The sequence below is a fragment of the Gallus gallus genome, chromosome 6, assembly GCF_016699485.2.
Source record: "Gallus gallus isolate bGalGal1 chromosome 6, bGalGal1.mat.broiler.GRCg7b, whole genome shotgun sequence".
Lineage (NCBI taxonomy): Eukaryota > Metazoa > Chordata > Aves > Galliformes > Phasianidae > Gallus > Gallus gallus.
The window spans coordinates 21,869,676-21,886,971 of NC_052537.1; the positions used below are offsets into that span (position 1 = coordinate 21,869,676).

General features: G+C 38.8%; 2 protein-coding genes and 1 long non-coding RNA gene across 19 annotated transcripts in view; 1 reads left to right on the forward strand and 2 right to left on the reverse strand.

The window, feature by feature from the left end:
- ZNF518A (zinc finger protein 518A) overlaps positions 1 to 11,699 on the forward strand; it is a 40,185-nt gene extending 28,486 nt beyond the window's left edge. Inside the window, exons 1-3 of one of the 3 annotated variants that reach the window (XM_004942161.5) lie at positions 2,425 to 2,575; positions 4,029 to 4,142; positions 6,025 to 11,699. In XM_004942161.5, the coding sequence (XP_004942218.1) occupies positions 6,145 to 10,767 (4,623 nt within the window). In that variant the 5' untranslated portion in view covers positions 2,425 to 2,575; positions 4,029 to 4,142; positions 6,025 to 6,144 and the 3' untranslated portion in view covers positions 10,768 to 11,699. Of the gene's footprint in view, positions 1 to 2,424; positions 2,998 to 4,028; positions 4,143 to 6,024 lie in introns of those variants that run through there. The other 2 variants (XM_025151930.3, XM_015288826.4) reach the window with 2 other exon arrangements.
- Positions 1,045 to 2,897, reverse strand: LOC100859611. Its single transcript, XR_005861023.2, has 2 exons — positions 2,454 to 2,897; positions 1,045 to 1,350 (listed from the first exon to the last, which is right to left on the reverse strand). It is a non-coding gene; the product is annotated as an uncharacterized LOC100859611 (long non-coding RNA).
- A 4,222-nt stretch (positions 11,700 to 15,921) lies between the features above and the next one.
- Positions 15,922 to 17,296, reverse strand: part of SH2D6 (SH2 domain containing 6) — a 96,117-nt gene continuing 94,742 nt past the window's right edge. For all 15 annotated transcript variants that reach the window (XM_046942733.1, XM_046942732.1, XM_046942731.1 and 12 more), the window contains one exon: positions 15,922 to 16,667. In XM_046942733.1, the coding sequence (XP_046798689.1) occupies positions 16,548 to 16,667 (120 nt within the window). In that variant the 3' untranslated portion in view covers positions 15,922 to 16,547. The remainder of the gene's footprint in view (positions 16,668 to 17,296) is intronic.

The window sequence follows — 17,296 nt, forward strand, 5'->3', positions numbered from 1 at the left end:
TTTCAGAGAACATGCACTTTCTTGAAGCTGAACACCTTTTTCACAGCATCTCACGTAAATTTAATTTTGTCTACTTTTCCATCTTCTAAAAAAGAATGAAAGAGTGAAACAGGCTTCTGTGGATTCAGTCCTTGTTTTTAATAACTTCTAAATTTGCCAGTGGCACATATGTAGCTTCATGCATTATGTGTGATCTTTTGTCTTCAAGAAAAAGAATACAACAACATTCTAGTTCTCATGCAGCATTTGGTCCTTGAAATAGGGCAGTGCATGATGCTACCTGGAGAAAAAAAAAAAAAAAAAACTCTTAAAATGACACTGAAGTACCTAAAAATACCTAACTTTGCATTCATGTACTCCATCACAATTCATGCCTGATGCCATGTGAGGTTGGATTGTCAGCATTAAGATATTTGGAAAATGTGTGCGCTATCCAGCTCTGGGCATGTGCTTCTAAAACACTTGAGAAGACTGCAGTTAAGACTTCAGTTGAACTTGGATTTGTTAGTGGCTTTTAGTTTAGTTTTATTCTGAAGATGGAAGTTTCATTCATTGGTCATGTCCTCAGTAGTGAGCATATGGATTCAGAATGAAGGCACATCATGAGTGCCTTCTCTTAAGCAGGCACTCACGTTGTGGTTTGTAAGGTGTTCTTAACACTGCACAAAATGGGAAGCTTGTAGACAAATATTTAGGAATTTTGGAGGCAGTTTTTTTGGATGATAACTCATATGACTAAAGAGCTCTTTCATTAACTTTGGGAGAAACTACTAAATGATGTCAATGTTTTTTGTGTGTTTGGCCATTTTTTGTTGTTTTTCATCAGATTGTCACCTTTCATTATTCCAGATGTTACTATACAAATTTATCATTATAACCATGTGGTTTGACTTCAGTTTTTCTGAATCCTCCTTTACCCCTAATATAAATGATAAATTGGATAGAAGGCTTTCTTTCTCTTGTTTGTGTCATCTCATGGGTGGTGTCTTTTTTCTCTCCTGTGGTTGACATCCATATGTGGTCTGAATTTATATCACAAAATGATTCACCACAGATTAAATATTTATTTGTGTCTTCATGCATTTTGGTGGGACGTGTAACTGACAATACAATTCATATTTTCACTTTCCGATAAGGAAAAGTAACATTTTCACACAAGTTCAACTGTAGCCACTTGTCCATTGTCACGGTAATTCTTCCTTGTTGTCTTTTGCATCTTTAGGACTGTAGATAGAATTAGACTGTTTCTTTTTTTTCCTTTACTTTTTCTCATTCTTTTCTTCAGCTGCAGTTGGTTTTCAGTTCCTCCAAAACAGTAGCAGCACATATTTGCAATTTGACTAATCACTTCTATTTAGAAAAAAAAAAAAAAAAAAGTAATTAAAATCCAGAAGAACAAATTGAAGATTTGCATAAAAGTCATGAGTACATTTTGTGCTTTTGGCACAGACTGTTTCATTTGGGTGTAGCAAAATCATCAGTGATACAGTTCTGTTCCTGAAGATATTCTTTAGGGCCAAAAAACCCCACCCCTAAATGGATTCTATTCATTTTATTTTAGTCAAAGGACACAAGGGAAATAAGTGATGTCACATTGAATGAAGAATTAAAAATGTTCATTTTCAACTGGATCCTCATTATATGCATGTACACAAATACCTTTAACTCGCAATTTGCCTTTACAGTTAATTTCTGCCAGAGCTGCCTCTTTGGCCATGGTACATCTGAATTCCCTGTTTCACATGTGTCCTTGCACTTTGGTGGTGGTTATTATCTTTCTACAGGCTTTAAGCCTTAGCCCAAGTGGTCTGAGTGCTCTGCTACCAACATCAGCTCTTCTGAGCATCAGTGCCATTGGGTCTAATAAAGCAAACGTTCCTTTTGTAGTGACTTTCAGCTCTGGTGGTTGTTGTTGTTGTTGTTTTTGCATGATTTTGAGCATGTGGCAACAAATCAATTAATGTAAACCATGTATAATGCTTAGAACACTCTAATTGCTGTCCATTTCCAGGTACAGGTCAGCAAGCCTTTGCCCATGCTGGATGCTAGGCAGGGACCTTTGTTTTGTGGCAGGGTACCAGCCCTCCCTGCCCAGCCACGTGAGCAGCCATTGGGTTTCACACAAACTTGGCATTAAATCATTGAAAAGCCAATGGAATAGGGCCAACCCTTTGCGCACCGTTGATTCACTCATGGCTTAAGGCTGTCGGAGAGCGGATGTGGGCGCTGGGGGAGCCTGTCAGGAAACGCCCGTGGCGCCGGGCTGCTCGCTGCCACCTGGCCTGCAGGCCTCGGGCCGGCACCAGGCCGACGCGGCCCAAGGCCGGGACACAGGAAGCCTCAGCTTCCTCAGCCCAAGAGGAGGAGAGGCCGGCAGGGCCCCCGCCCCCGGGCGGTGCCTCCTCCCCCAGCGCTCCATCCCGTGGGCCTCGTCGGCCGCCGTCCGCCCGCACCAGGTGAACGCGTATCCCTCCGCGACGGCCGCCCCCAGCTCTAGGCTCGCAGCTCCGCAGTCCCCGGATGGAAACTGTTATGGCCGCCAACAGCGACCCGCCGGGCTATGGTGACGGGCGAGGTAACTCCACTGGGGGCGCCGGGCGGAGGAGGGCCGGCCGAAAGGCGGAGAGCAGCGGCGCGACGGGAGCCCTCGTACAGCAGGAAGCCGCCCTGCGCTGGGGTTGACTTGTTAGAGAGTCTCGCGCCCCCCGCACTGGGAAGTTGGTGGTCGGCAGCGGGGCTGCTCGTAGCTCACGCACCGGAATAACGCATGGCGGCGCTACCGGTGGCGCCGTGTCCCTCCGCCGGGCGGCGCTACCGGCACCGCCGTGCCCCCGGGGTCGTGTGCGCGCCGGACGGGGGCGGGGTTGCCCGGAGCGTGAGGGGGAGCGCGGTCGGGTGGAGCCGGCGGCGCGGTCCTGAGGCGGGACTAGCTGCCGAGAGCTTCGTCCCGGGGCGGGCGGAGCGCCCCCCTCGGCGTGGCGGGCCGGCTGCCCGCAGGTGGGTGTGCGGTGCTGGAGCTTTGGGAGCGACTTGGGGGCGTCTGGGCAGAGCCGTGTCCTTGTGCGGTCCCGCTCCCTGCAGGTGGATGCGCGGCGGGCACGGGTGGAGCCGGGCTGGCGTGAGGAGCGGTGTCCATGCTCAGTCCTGGGCAGAGTAATACCTTGTCGTGACACTTACACCGGCGTGTGCAAACTTACAGAGCTCCGAGCAGTGCTGGCTGCAGGGAGGAGTGTTTGGAACTTCTGGGTTTTTATTTCTAGATAGAAAAACTAGATGTAAAAAATCCCCAACTTGGAAGAGCTCTTGCTGTCATTTCTTGCTAGCTTAAAGTATACAGCTAATACCTTGCCTGCTTGTCTTTTTAAAACAAACTAACGGAATAGTGATGTATTAGAGTAGCTTTTGGGGAAGAAAATTGAGGCTTGGATCTCACGTGGTTACTTCTGCTCCTGCCTTGTGGTTTCTTTCCATATCAGTTACCTTTGGTTCACACTTATGTATTTTCAGGTTTTGAGTTTATTATATATGCTTTATTATCTACATGTTCCATATATTTTGCAGGTAGTATTTATTTTTTCTTTTTTGTCTTTTGCAACACTCTCTAGAAAATTGTAATAAATTCTGTAGGAATTCTCTATGTTTTTTACAATGCTTTTTGCTTAAGAGGTTAAACATTATTTGAGTTTGAAGTAATGAAATAACAATTGCTGCTTTTTGCCTTTTTAAAGTGGCTTTACATTTATACTTAGCACAGTTAGGAACATTTGAGAAGAATTTTTAAAGCTAATGTTATAATACATCTAATTAGAAGTTTGCTAGCCATGGATTTCTAGCTACAGCTTTAGAATTTGTTCTGTATTTGATGGTGTTCTCTCCTGAGAGAGAACGTAGTACATATGTACAGCTTTTCTTCAGTGTATTAAAAAATGCACTCACTGTGCCATTGGGAAGGATTTGTGCTTTTCAGCATATTCTTTTGGCCGTGGCTATGTTTGTGTCCTCTAAAATATCTATCCTTTTGTTTCCAGACCTCTTTTCAGTATTCTTCCTGACTGTGGCCTTCTCTGAGTCTCACCTCTACTATGTGTGTGGAAAAATGTCTAAAAGGCTGTTGAAGAACTGAAGTCTTTTTTTCTAAACGAGTAAGTCTGACTTCTACTTTCATAATGTAAATTTAAAGATCCCTGTGAATGACTGATTGATATTTACTAATTAGATGTCCCTGGTGAATTAATTTATTTTCTGTATTGCAGCTGTTTGTCAGTAACTGCCTTCTTCCCAGTAACAACAAAGTTTGATTTTAATGTGTGGTTGGTTAGCTGAAGATGATTTTGAATCAGGTTTGAATGCGTTCACTTGAGCTTCTTTGCTGAACATAAATGTTTTACCCACTTAGGAGAGACCTCATTGGTTCCATGTTGAAAGCCTGGAGTGTATTCCTGCAGCTACTGCATTCACTTATGATTTTTTTTTTTGTAGCATTAATTGTATAAATGTTTCAGATTTTAGTATTTGACAGTACAACAGAATGATAGATGGCTACTATCAGGATGATACATTGTATGATGCAGCTTGCAATCTTCATGTGTTGCATCTCTGTATTTGAGAAGTTCTTCAGCCAAGAAGTCCAGGTTGTGTTTTGGTCACTTAATTAGCTTGCTCCTGTTCAAATAACAGATTTACTGCTGGCAAGATGAAGCATTATAATACAGTACTTTTTCTATGAAAATTGAGTATAACGTGTGTGAGTTGTTCTGTTTTTATGGTTCAAGCATATGTTTTAATCTCCTGTGTGGAAGACCAGAAATGTCATTTTATATATATATATGCGTGTGTGTGTATGTGTGTGTGTATATATATATATAGATACAATATATATATACACACACACACATAAATATGTATTATATATATATATATATAAAAATAAGTCATTATAGATAAATATATATTTTAAATGTAAAATGTAGTTAGAATCTTGCATGTCTTGTAACTGAAGAACACAGTTGAATTTTAACTGATATCGGAGTCTGTGTAAAATGTAGATATGTTTTGCCTATCACTTTCAAGAATTATGTAGAAATGCCAATATATTTTTGGAAGGCATGTAATAAAACACATGCTAAAGAAAATCCCAAACATGTTTTACTTTTATTGCTGCATATGAACAAGATACATGAGCATGACCTGGAAAATTTTTTCAGTCTCCACTTTGTTTCAGTTGGGTACTTACATGCTGAATGTTAGATACTTCCTTCTTACAGGGATATGGGAGAATATTTGGAAGACCTCAGTGGTAGTGCTTATAATGGCCTGGAGCTCTAGAGGCAGCTCTTGCGCTCCATCACAATGAGGGAGATGATGTGATCATTCTTTCAGTTTGAATGTGAATAAACAGGATGATCTAATGAGTTCCAAGTCTGTGTTGCTTAAGGGTGGGCAAGGGAGTAGCAGAGGGAAAGCTGCTGATCAGATTTCAGTCAACACTTCACTAACTTTTGCTAGTAAAGAAAAGTGTCACCATTAGTTCTTTATTATAGAAAACTATTTAATAAGAAAATACTGTAACAGTAGGGAAGAAACAGTTCTTGTTCCTTTACAAAGTCCAGCTGATTTTTTTGGTGCAAGTCTGTTTCTCCTGATTTTATGTTGCCATGTGGGAGTGTTGTTTGAGTGGAAACCTGTACAGCTATTAACTGTGAGTGTAGCTTATAAAGAGAGAATGATGCTCACCATACTGATTTGAGCCTCTTAATCCATGGGAAGGTACTGTTGTCAGTCGTACTCTTGTTCCAAAATGATTAATTTATATCCAGAAATATATGGTGAGAAACCAAAGCTGACTTTATCCATTGATTGCTTCAGACTATGTGATGCTAAAAGTAGCCACGTGAAATGTTAATTGTGGATGATTGAGATTTATTTATTTATTTATTTATCTGTGTGTATGTTGATAGAGGTCATATCTCCATTAGTACATTGGTTTTAAAAGTAACATTCACTGTGTTTGTTTTCTAATTTCAGGAGAATAAAATGGAAAAATTATAGAACGTTGAGGATAACTCAGCACAATAAATTTGTTTACTACAGGAAGTAAGCCTAATCTCAAGAACTCACTTGAAGAAGAAGAACACATGTGAAATCATGCCATCTGAACAGGACCAGTTTTCTCATGATAAAAAGCAAATTAATTTGTTAAAACATGATGCTGCAAATAATCTTTGTATGGATACTAGTTTGGAAAATGCACTAGTGAATGACCCTTTAAATATGACGACTCGACCAGCAGTTTTGAATGTCAATTTCTCCTGTGAACTAAAAAATGTGAAAATTGATTTACCCAAGGTGAACATTCCAAATGAAGTACTAATGAAACATGAAATTGATAAATTTAGAAAGCTATTTCAGTGTAAACAGCAAACTGCAAGGAAGTCCTTAACTCTGGAGAAAGTAAATGTAAGCAGTCCGGATTGTTCAGAGGGAAGCCAGGTACAGAATAAAATAGAAGTGCAATTTGGAAAAGGGCTGAAAACTACGGCTAAGATACTGCATTTCACTTGTACAAAGTGTGAAGACAACGTTAGATACAGCCCAAATGATCTACAAAAACATTTTCAGCTGTTACACTCTGGAGAGTTGCCTGTGTATCCTTGTGAAATGTGTAATTTCTCAGCTAATGACTTTCAGGCTTTTAATCAGCATAGACGCACCCATCGCAGCACTTTAGTAAAGTGTGAGCTCTGTCTTGATGAGCAGATGTACACTTTGTTGGATTTGACAAAGCATTTTACATCAAAGCACTGTGTAAATGGTCACTTCCAATGTGAAAAATGTGGGTTTTCCACCCAAGATGTGGGCACATTTGTTCAGCACATTCACAGACATAATGGGATTACATACGAATGTGGAAAATGTCATCACATAAGCTATACAGAAGAGGAATTCCAGAGACATAATCTTGTCCATAGCAGTCTGATTCTTTTTAGGTGTCAGTTTTGCAGTTACAGCACACCACGGAAAGATTATATTTTAAGACACCTTATAGCTCTGCATAGAGACCACTTATGTGCAAAAGAAAAACTGGAAAGGGATAAATTTGAAAAAAGAATACTGAAGACTCCAGCAGCACTAAAGCTTGTGTTAAGAAGGTATAAAACGGGAACATCAAAAAAGCCTCTCTGGAGACGAAAAAAAATAATTGGTGCAAGTGACAAAACTGGAGAAAAAAATTCACAAGTGCTAAGAATTGTGAACAAAATTCAACCAAAATTGGATGAGTTGAACCAGTATATGAAAGTTGTGGAAGCAAACGAAGAAAAGGATCAAATTCCATGTACTGAAAAGAATTTCACAGGTGGAATACATGCTGCTACTACTGCACAATATAACAAAGCAGATGATGGAATGCGTTTCAGCCTTGGATCATTGAAAAATACTGTTCATGGGCCTGCAGTACTGATGATCAAAAACAATAAAATATCTGTTCCAGCAAATTACAGTGCTAAATTTATGGGATTTAAAATTGTAGATGGAAAACAACATATTGTTATAAAATTATTACCTACAAATAAGCAAAACTTGCATTTGTTGGGTCAGAAAGCTGATCCTATTAAAGATGGCTCTACACCTCCTTTGCTGCAGACTGCTGATCCTTGTAGTTTGTCTTCTGGTGCTATACCCCATGTAACTGATCAGTCAACCTTTAAGAACAAGTCCATTCACCCATTAACTTCTGTGTTTTCATCTGCTCCTCATTCAGGAAAAGCAAAAGTGGAAAAACAAAATAACTCCTTATTGTATGGTAGGAGTGTTTCTCAAACTGTAGCACCTTCTAATGTAGCTGTAGGAAAAAATTCATATAATTTGCCGATGAAGTTGGGCTCACCTGTATCTCCACATGATGAGGTGACAAAAATTGGAACTCAGAATAATATCTCATGGAGAAATTATAGTCCTCCGAGTCATCCTCAGGTATTATCACCTCCTGTTACAAATACACTATGCTATGACCCTTGGAAAATACCCTTCTTTCCTGAACTGAAAATACAAAATGGTGGCCTGAACAATAATCATAGAACTAATAATTTGTATTATTCGCCTTCAGTTGATTCTTCTAATGAAGGATTGCTGTCTTTTCATAATTATTCTAAAACGGACACTTTGGATAATCAGTGTGGCGTTTGGATGTCAACAGATGACAAATCTAAAGAATTTATATCCAGCCAAACAGTTAATTTTCAAAACAGTGATGAATCTGCATCTTCATATTCAGAATCAGTCAAAGACTTAAAACCGGAGAACACTGTATCAGCCCAATCAAATATTAAAACTTATGAACACATAAACACTAAGAATAATGGTATGTCTCCTAGCAGTCAATCTAAATGTGGTATTGACAGAGAATATTTTGTGGAAGACCAGCATAATGGTCAACAGTATTTGGATACTAATTTGTATCAAGACTTAATGAGCACAGCTGAGGAATTCCAAGAAAATGGATCTGATTGTGTTAATTCAGTTCTAATGCCTAAAATCACGTCCGTTTTCTCATTGCAGAGTGAACAGGCAGCTAATTATTTATCACCTGAAATAAACCAATTACTGCAAGATGTATTAAAAGTGAATGCAACTCCTCAGCAAGAATCCCACTGCAAGTTGAATAACTGTGTAGAACTTCATTCTGACAAGCTGCTTTCCAGTCAGGAAAAAGGGAATAGAGCCTTTACACGTTCAAAAAACTCAGCAACCACATGTAGTTTTCAGAGGCCTTCTACTAACGTTGACTTTCATTTATGTAAGAGAGAGTTGAATACAAGATGTAGCATGCATGAAGGTATGCATTGTGGAGAAGAGAGGAAGACACCCAGAACATACCTTGATTCCCAGGGAATGGAAATGGTATGCAGAACTGCAGATGGTGCATCGCTTAAAGATGATACAGATGCAATTATAACACAGCAACTGGTAAAAGATAAAATGCAGTCTACATCCTCCAATCCTACCAGCTTTTCACCAATCCTTCAGGAACAGAAGAAAACTCTTTTAGTTCAGCCACCTCCATCAAGATTTTTTGTTCCTTTGCAACTTGCTAACCAGCCTGGATTACAGGTTGTTTCAGGAAAACCTCATTTGTCACCCAGTTCATCAGATGGTCATGCAACAAAAGGAGTACCTACATCTTTTGCTTTAAATAAAGGACCTGGAATGATTCTGACTTTTAGTGGGTCAATTGGAGCGGTTGCAAATGTCCCTAGTGATAGTCCTCAGGTTTTAGGCAGAGTTGCATCCAGAGAATATGGTAAAATAACTATACCAGCTTCAAAAGTGGAGGGGAAAAATGACAGTTTCAGAAGTGTAAGAAGTTGCTGTAGTAGAAGAACATGTAGTGCAGCAAATGACTCATTAAATAGCATGTCATCCAAAGGACCACTTGTAGTTACAAACTTAGCAGAGTCATCTGTAAAAGGAATTTCTTCTGTGAAAGCATCATCAGAACATCAGGATGCTGTGTTTGGTTCTGAAGAGTCAACAGAACAAAAGGAAATGAAACAGAAACAGCACGTTTATGCATTTTTGCCTGATGGACAGCAGGCAGTTTTTCTGAAATACATGACACCAAACAAGCCTGTAGTACACAAACATAGTGTTTTTCAGGATAATGCTCACTATCAAAATTGTCAACCAAAGAAAACTGGAGTCATGCAACAAAAGCTTTTGCTGAAAATTAAGACTTCAGATATGCTGGCTGAAACAAACCAGTCAGTGAACAACTCAGTGCCCTCAGTACAGTTGGACAGCGTACAGTCCCTTACTCCTGCACTAGCACAGAAACAGACTGATCTTACTTCTAATGATGCCTTAATCTTACCGGGTAGGTTAATGCCAGCAAATGCCTCTTTGGCAAGTTCTAATCCAGCATGTTGTATTCCTTCTGTAGAACCTGTGTATTGTACCAGAACTGCAGGGTCATGGTTGCAAAAAGGTTTTGTTGAGAGTACGCAAATAATAACTGCTAACAGGAATAACTTTGGTAGTCAGAAGTCCTCATGGAGCACCCAAAACAGAATTGCTAAGGTAAAACCTCGTTTAAAACAGAGTGGGCCTAAGAGCTCAGAAACTGTACTTTTGCAAAGAAACAAGAATTTCAAACGGAAAAATAAGGATAACTGCAAAGAACCTCCAAGAAAGAAAGTAACGTTGCACAGAAAGTGTAAGGAAAAGAATCGAGGTGAAGTTATTAGTGAATCAGGTGGCCATTATAAACAAAGGGCATCAAAAGATACTGTGAGGACTTTGAAACTACTTCCTTTTAATTCTAAACAGCTTGTAAAATGCCCTCGGAGAAATCAGCCAGTTGTTGTGCTTAACCATCCTGATGCAGATGTTCCAGAAGTTGTAAATGTAATGAAAACCATTGCTAAATTTAAGGGACATGTTCTTAAGGTTTCATTGTCAAAAAGAACTATTGAAGCTCTGGAGCCAGCTTTCTGCAATCACTTGGACATAACTACTGATAATCTTTTTCAAAAGAGGCACAGGACAATAAAACCTATTAGCCCTGTAAAAGAAAGGTTTGTGTTAAAATTGACACTGAAAAAGACTAGCAAAAACAATTATCAGATTGTGAAAACTACCTCTGATAATACCTTGAAAGCTAAGTTTAGCTGCTGGTTTTGTGGTAGAATATTTGACAATCAGGATAATTGGGTAGGACATGGACAGAGGCATCTGATGGAGGCTACTCGAGACTGGAATTTGTTAGTGTAATGATGACCCGTACAAATAAAATATCACGCATTATGCCTTTTTAGAAAGAGAAACAAATTGAATTATGATACCCAGATTGTTTTGTATTTCAGTATTGTAACAAGTTTAAAAATAATGCAAAGTGCTTGTATTTTAAAAGGAAAAGCAGATTCTCTGTTGCCATCAAGCTTTTAGAAAGATGGAGGAATTTTGTGGTTTAGATAACTTGTAACTAACTGCAAATACAATTCCGTACAAATATATATTATTTTTTGTTACTACTATCCTGTCCTATATTTTTATTCTATGGAATGAGTTTTCAGGGCTTTTGTTCTGTACATATTTTAAAAGATCTAAACTTGTAAATATTTTTATACTTTTCAGCTGTTTGGTATAATTCTTGCACAGAAATTATTTCTTCCCCACCACCTTTTTTTTTTTTTTTTCCTCAGATCTGTGCATGCACTACTAAAAATAATTTGAAAAAAAAATGTTCAGCTACATACAGCTGTTATCCTGGGATTTTTTGTTGTTATTTTCACTTGTTAACTCCTGATTTTGTTTTTCAGGGACTGAACACTATTTTTAGCAAGTGCCTAGAAGATGTGAAGCAGTTAACATTATGTCAACTGTGTAATCATAGGTCCAAACAGGGCCATTTCCCCAATAGTTTCTTTTAAACGAAGCCATATGTGAATGCTTTAAGCTATATTGCTATGCACATGACACTTGTACTATTTCTGTGCAGTTTGTCTACTTTCTTAGTGAAGTATTTTTCATATAAATTAATAAAACGTTACGATTGTGTTAATACAGTGAGCCTGAGAATGAAATCAGTTGAAAATATACAGTATATATATATATATTCTTAATGTATATGGTGTTTCAGAATGGTGAACATTCCTAATCTGTATTGACTCTGTCACTATTAAATTTGCTATAATTTGTGTTTACAGAGTATGACTGTGAGCATTTGTAGAAAATACTTTTATCTTGTGTCTGTCCCTGTAGGAAGGCCAGTAGTGCAAAGCACCATTTCAGGCCTGTAGCCATTGTAATTTTATTCCATGCGGATATAATTTGTTCCCATAATGATTATATAGTATTTTTCTACTGTTGCTTATTTAGATGAGCTGCCTTTTGTGGTGCTGGAGATTTGGCAAAACCAAGGCTTCAGTTATTCTGTCCTTATTTTAATGGTCCCAGGAACCTGTCTGCTTCATCTCTGTTGTTTTAGAGATAAAAGAAGGAGAATATGATCCATGGTGATGGAGAATATACAAATGAGGGTTCTTATTACTTATTACGTACGGTATTTACTATGTTTAGAGGCAAAAGTCAATCTTCTGTGGGAGTGTCCTTAGCATATGGCCCCTGGTGTTCATGTTAGCCTTTTCAAGCAGCTTAGTTCAAAGATGGGGCAGTTTACAATTCCCATCTTCCTTTGTATGTGATGGTGTCACTTGTCATGAAGACCTTAGGCAACAACCAAGGAAAAGCTAGAATAACTCTTACAGATAACATCTGCAAGGTCAGATGGATTATTTTGAGGCTGCTTAGAGTGATGGGACCCACCTATATTGCTGAACTAAACATGCTACAGAAGGTACTTTTATCTACCCAATGTGGTCCAGATTTTCCCTTTTTGAAGAATACAGGCAGTGTTTAATTAAAGCCAGCTTTATGGCTGTCAGCAGGCAAATGAAGTTGGCAGTGGTGGTCCTGGCTATGTAGCTGAGAGCTGTGCTGAACAGCAGTGATAGCATAGTCACAAAATTCTGCCCAAGGACTGCAAGGTTGTATTTGTAAGTCAGCTTCCCAAAGTATTGATGAAAAAACTGTCAAAATTGAGTATTGGTCTTGGAGAAGGCTGGGTCATTGAAATCACGGAGGCTTTAGACTGTATGCAAGTGCAACTGCAGTTTTCTGTGGCTGTTCCTTAAGGTAAAAGTCAAGACTGATTGTGGTGCCAGTGAAACAGTGGCATATCTCCTAGGGATGTCACTGGCAGCAGAATTAGATATACTCTGCATTTTAAAAGGTTATAATGAAAATGATTTTGAAAGAATTACTACAGTAGATACATATTCTTGCTGTGTGTTGGCAGGAGGATCCAATATAGCTTTGTAGCTAGTGAGATTTATATGGGAGTCAGCTGAAGTACATGAGACAGCACAGGTTGGGTACATTTGTTGTGTTTCCTGTATCAAAGTGGGCTTGTCTTGTGCTGCACTGTGGGCTTGAGCTCTGATGTGAATTTGGCAAGGAGCTTTTAGAAGTCTCTTTTACTGTTGTGAAAGTGCGTTAGAAATAAACAGCAGTTGGAAAACAAAAGAGAAGCTAGGAAGGACCTACTAGCTGCCTCAGCTTGCTCTCCTGTAGGAGAGCCTTCACACTGAACCCCTGAATTCCGAGCTTTGCCATTGCCTTTCTGTGAAGTTTGTTTCTCAAATGTATTTACTGCAGTTTCACCAAGGGTAAGCAATTTTTGTTAACAGTTACATAATACTGAGGTAGAAATTCTGCTGCAGAAGGTTGTCTGTATTGATGAGTCATGAGAGTGACAACTGTGGATTTTGTATTTCTGGAGAACCTTAAACAATACCTTGAAAAAGAATACTGTGATGTTAAAAATGCTGAAATAAGGTTGCTTTATACAGTCTTAATTCATTGTCGTGTGTCACTTTATCCATGGCCATCCATCTCATTCGTTGCAGAGAACTGTGATTAATATTTTGTTTCCTCACTCTTAGTTATGTCTGTGTATTATTTAATGCATGTTGCTCAAGTATTCTGAATATACAGCTCTCCCTCTTTTATGATTTTTTTCTATAATTCTTCATTCGAGGTCCTTAGAGTTTGGCACTTATGCAGATCTGATTTCAAGGAATCTCAAGTCAGGCTTCCATGAAATTATGATCACAAAAATCATCAGCAGAAAGTTGGCTTAAGCAATCTGAGAATTGCAGTGGGTGATGCAGCAGTAGGTTCTCCAAAAACATGTTTAACTGCCTTAATAATATGAGGCTACCTTTCAGTTGGCTGACTCCTGTGGTGTTTGTTTCCACATTATCTTCATTAAATGGGAAAGGTATCCTACAAATGTCCTACAAGCAACATAACTTCCTTATACAACTGTGATTTATCCTGAAGTACCATACGAGAACCAAATGATGTACATAAATCTATATGGTAATATAGTAAACGATTGCATATTTAATGCTCATAATGTGTATGCCTGTTGTAACAAATTAAGGTTGCAGGTAACCTGATTTGAAGAGTGCTGCTTTTTGCTACTTGACTTTACAAGCTATCTTAAAAGGTTTTGATTGCAACAGGTTTCAACGTAAGAAAGCCTTAACCTAGATACAGAATTTTGAAACATATAAATGAATGCAAGTGCAAGGTCAGTGTTTTTCCCTCTGAGGAAATGCTTTGTAAATATATACTTGGCCTAAAGTCTAGTCCCTTGTGTATTCTTTGCAAGATGTGTGCTTACTAGCAGATCATGGCTACTCTCCTTCAGAAATTTCAATGTTTTAACAGAAAACTTGAGTTCAGTATTTGTTCAGGGGCTGTTGTCATGTGAGATGTTTTATTATTTTAACAGCACTTGCTAAGAATCTGTGCCTGCTGGTAGTGGTTTAGACTGAAGGAAGAATGTAGTTTTGTAAGTTGCATGTCTGCATTTGGATTTTGGAGGTGCAAGTTCTCCTTTCATGGAACAACATTGATAGGAATAATTTACAGTACTTGGTACACTTTCTGTATCAGGTAGAAACACAACACTTTTAGCTCTTCCTTTGTTTTTTTCAGTAGTCAGATAATGTCAATTTTTTAGAAGAAAAATTATGTAGTAATGTCAAAGATGGAGAGAAGCATGTTGCTGTGTCTGTTAGAAGTCAGGCTAACACCTGCTACTTGATTAAACACCTGCCAGCACTAACTAGTGGCAGCTGTGGGTACTTCACCAGCTGTAGAGGAAGATTTCTGGGGCAGGATTCCATTTGAGTTGCCATTTTCAAGATTCAGCAGTGGCTGCTTAATCCATATCACCAGAATTTTTAACACAGTAAACTTCATTGTCAGTTATTTTGTGGAAGAAGATGTTGCCTACTGACTCCCTGCCTCATCTTGCTGCTGAAATTGTAAGTTACCCCCGTAATGGTGTAGAAAATGGCTAAGAATAAATGAGGGTTTGGAGATGAATGTAGAGTTAAATGTTTATCCATAGCATATTTATTTTTAGATCAACTGCAAAATTACTGAGTAGTGCTGACTGGAGCTCACTGGCAGTAGGAGCACTGCTTTGAGTATAGGAAGGACTCATATTACTAATGACCATGAAAAATCTGGCACTTAGTCTCTCAAATGAAAGCCTATTGTTTCACCTTTTTACATCCTTTTTTTCCACTTTTCTAGAATGATGGTGATGTTACACCTTTTAATCAGAAAGAAGTGTAGGAAGAACCTAGGCACTCTTGTGAGGAGTGTTATATAGATGGACCAAGAAACAAACTGATGTGTTAAGAACAGTGTAAATACTGTGCAGCAGATGAATGAATTATGTAAGGACTCTCCCTAAACACAAAGCTAAATACTGAAAAGGTGCTTTTTCACAGAATATTTTCCACTGTGGGTATTGCTTGATACAGTAACCTTCTAAAGTGATGTTCCATATCATTAAGTACTCTCAGAGTAAACACCTACAATGAGTAAATTAAGTTTGCAGAGACCAATCTGTTTGTCTTTTGTTAATTCTGAGGTCTAGACTTTGCAGTCTTAAATGTTTTAAACATTATACTAGTTTAACTACTGTCGCCTGAGCAATATACTGAACACAGTACATATGTAAAACTGTGAAGTAAGTGTCCTATAGTAAGCAGATTCGTGAAAAGTCTGTATGCATAGTTTCTTACCTGCTGGGCTCTCATTTGCATCACAGATGGAATAAGTATTTAGCTTGGCAATGTGTTTGGACCTCCAACAATAGATTATTTAAAGACAAAAGATTGAGAGCTATCTGTGTTAAAGCTGTAAAAACAGTTTTTGTAACAGGAAGCTTGTGAGGGAGCTCAAGAAAAAATTATATAAGAGACATCCATGACAGTAAGTTGATGCTTTCTCACTGGAAGGATGCTAACAAAAGTCATTTAGCACTGCCTCTGTACACAGTTGACTTTACAATATTTAACTTTATTTGCACATTTGAAAAAACAAACAAAAATATTAATGAGAGTAAAGCTGAAAAGGACAACATGTCCATTAATCTAAAACATTGACAGCTTTATTGCTGTGAAGCCTTATTCATGTAAAGTACAGTCCTATTTCCAGCTTGTACACAGCAGTACATTAAGTTCAGCTGCTCTTATTTCTGGGGCTGTGCACTTCACAAAGAAATTACCGAGAGCAGTGATGTGTGGTAAACTTAACAAATGGAATAAGTAGACCACTGTGGGTATTCTCACTTTTCAAGTGAGAATGTCCTATGGGAAATATGTCTTTAAACAGCAGTCAGAGGACAAGGCTGTGGTATGCAGTGGTTCACCTGACTTTCAATACCCATGTTGTCTCAGGTGGAAGTCACAGATGACAGTCTATCCACTTCATTTCTTGTATTAAGTATGCTTTTCTGGTAAAGAGACAGAGTTGAACTTGAAGTGCATCTCTTACTACTCAGAAGGTGTTAATGAGTATTTTCCATCATTGTGGATGTTCTTCTTTTAAACACCTGATCCACATGTTTTGGGGTGTTGAAGCAAATGATTAAAAACAGTCTTCATCTCAGCATTTCAGTTCAGTTAAGAAACTCTTACAATATATTTCAGTTTTGTTGAGTCTTTCGTGTTGTTTTGGCTGTCAATTAGAACCAAGGAGGTATGCTGGTGATTCTCTACTATTTCAGCAACACTGTCAAAACGCTGGATAGAGAAAACAAGAAATAATTAGTGGTATCTTTTAATGTTGTAACATTGACAGTAATTATAGCATCATTTTTGTCCCTCTTCTCGCAGCATGGAGGAGAGTGAAACTGACTGTTACCAAGTGAGATATTCTGCCTTTTGTTAAGAGCACCAATCCTTCTCTCAGTCCTAATTCTAATATAGCAGACAGATTAAATTTGGACAATGTAAGATAGAGCCAGTGGTAATATCATCTCATGCTCCTTTTCATTGGTGATTGCTGCCTGCACAAGCTGAACCACAGAGTTTATTACCTAGCACATTAAACAGACACCACTTACAGGTAACCTTAATCTGTCAAGCTACACACTGTGTGGCAGTACACACTGCTTTATTTGCAGTTCAGCCACCTCAGGAAGAGCAGTGGACTCTCCAGAAGTAGTACGGTGTGGATGGCTGTCAGTGAGCGCTGTTTTAGCTATGCCATTTTAATGTCAGCCACTGTAAATCAACACCTTGAATCCACTAGGCCTGTTGATATTCCTTTTGGTTTCCATCCAAATGGGACTATCTTTCTTTTTACCTTCAGGTCATTTTTGATTCTTTGTGGAAGGCCAGATAAACTCCAGGCTTCTGAGCTATTCTGT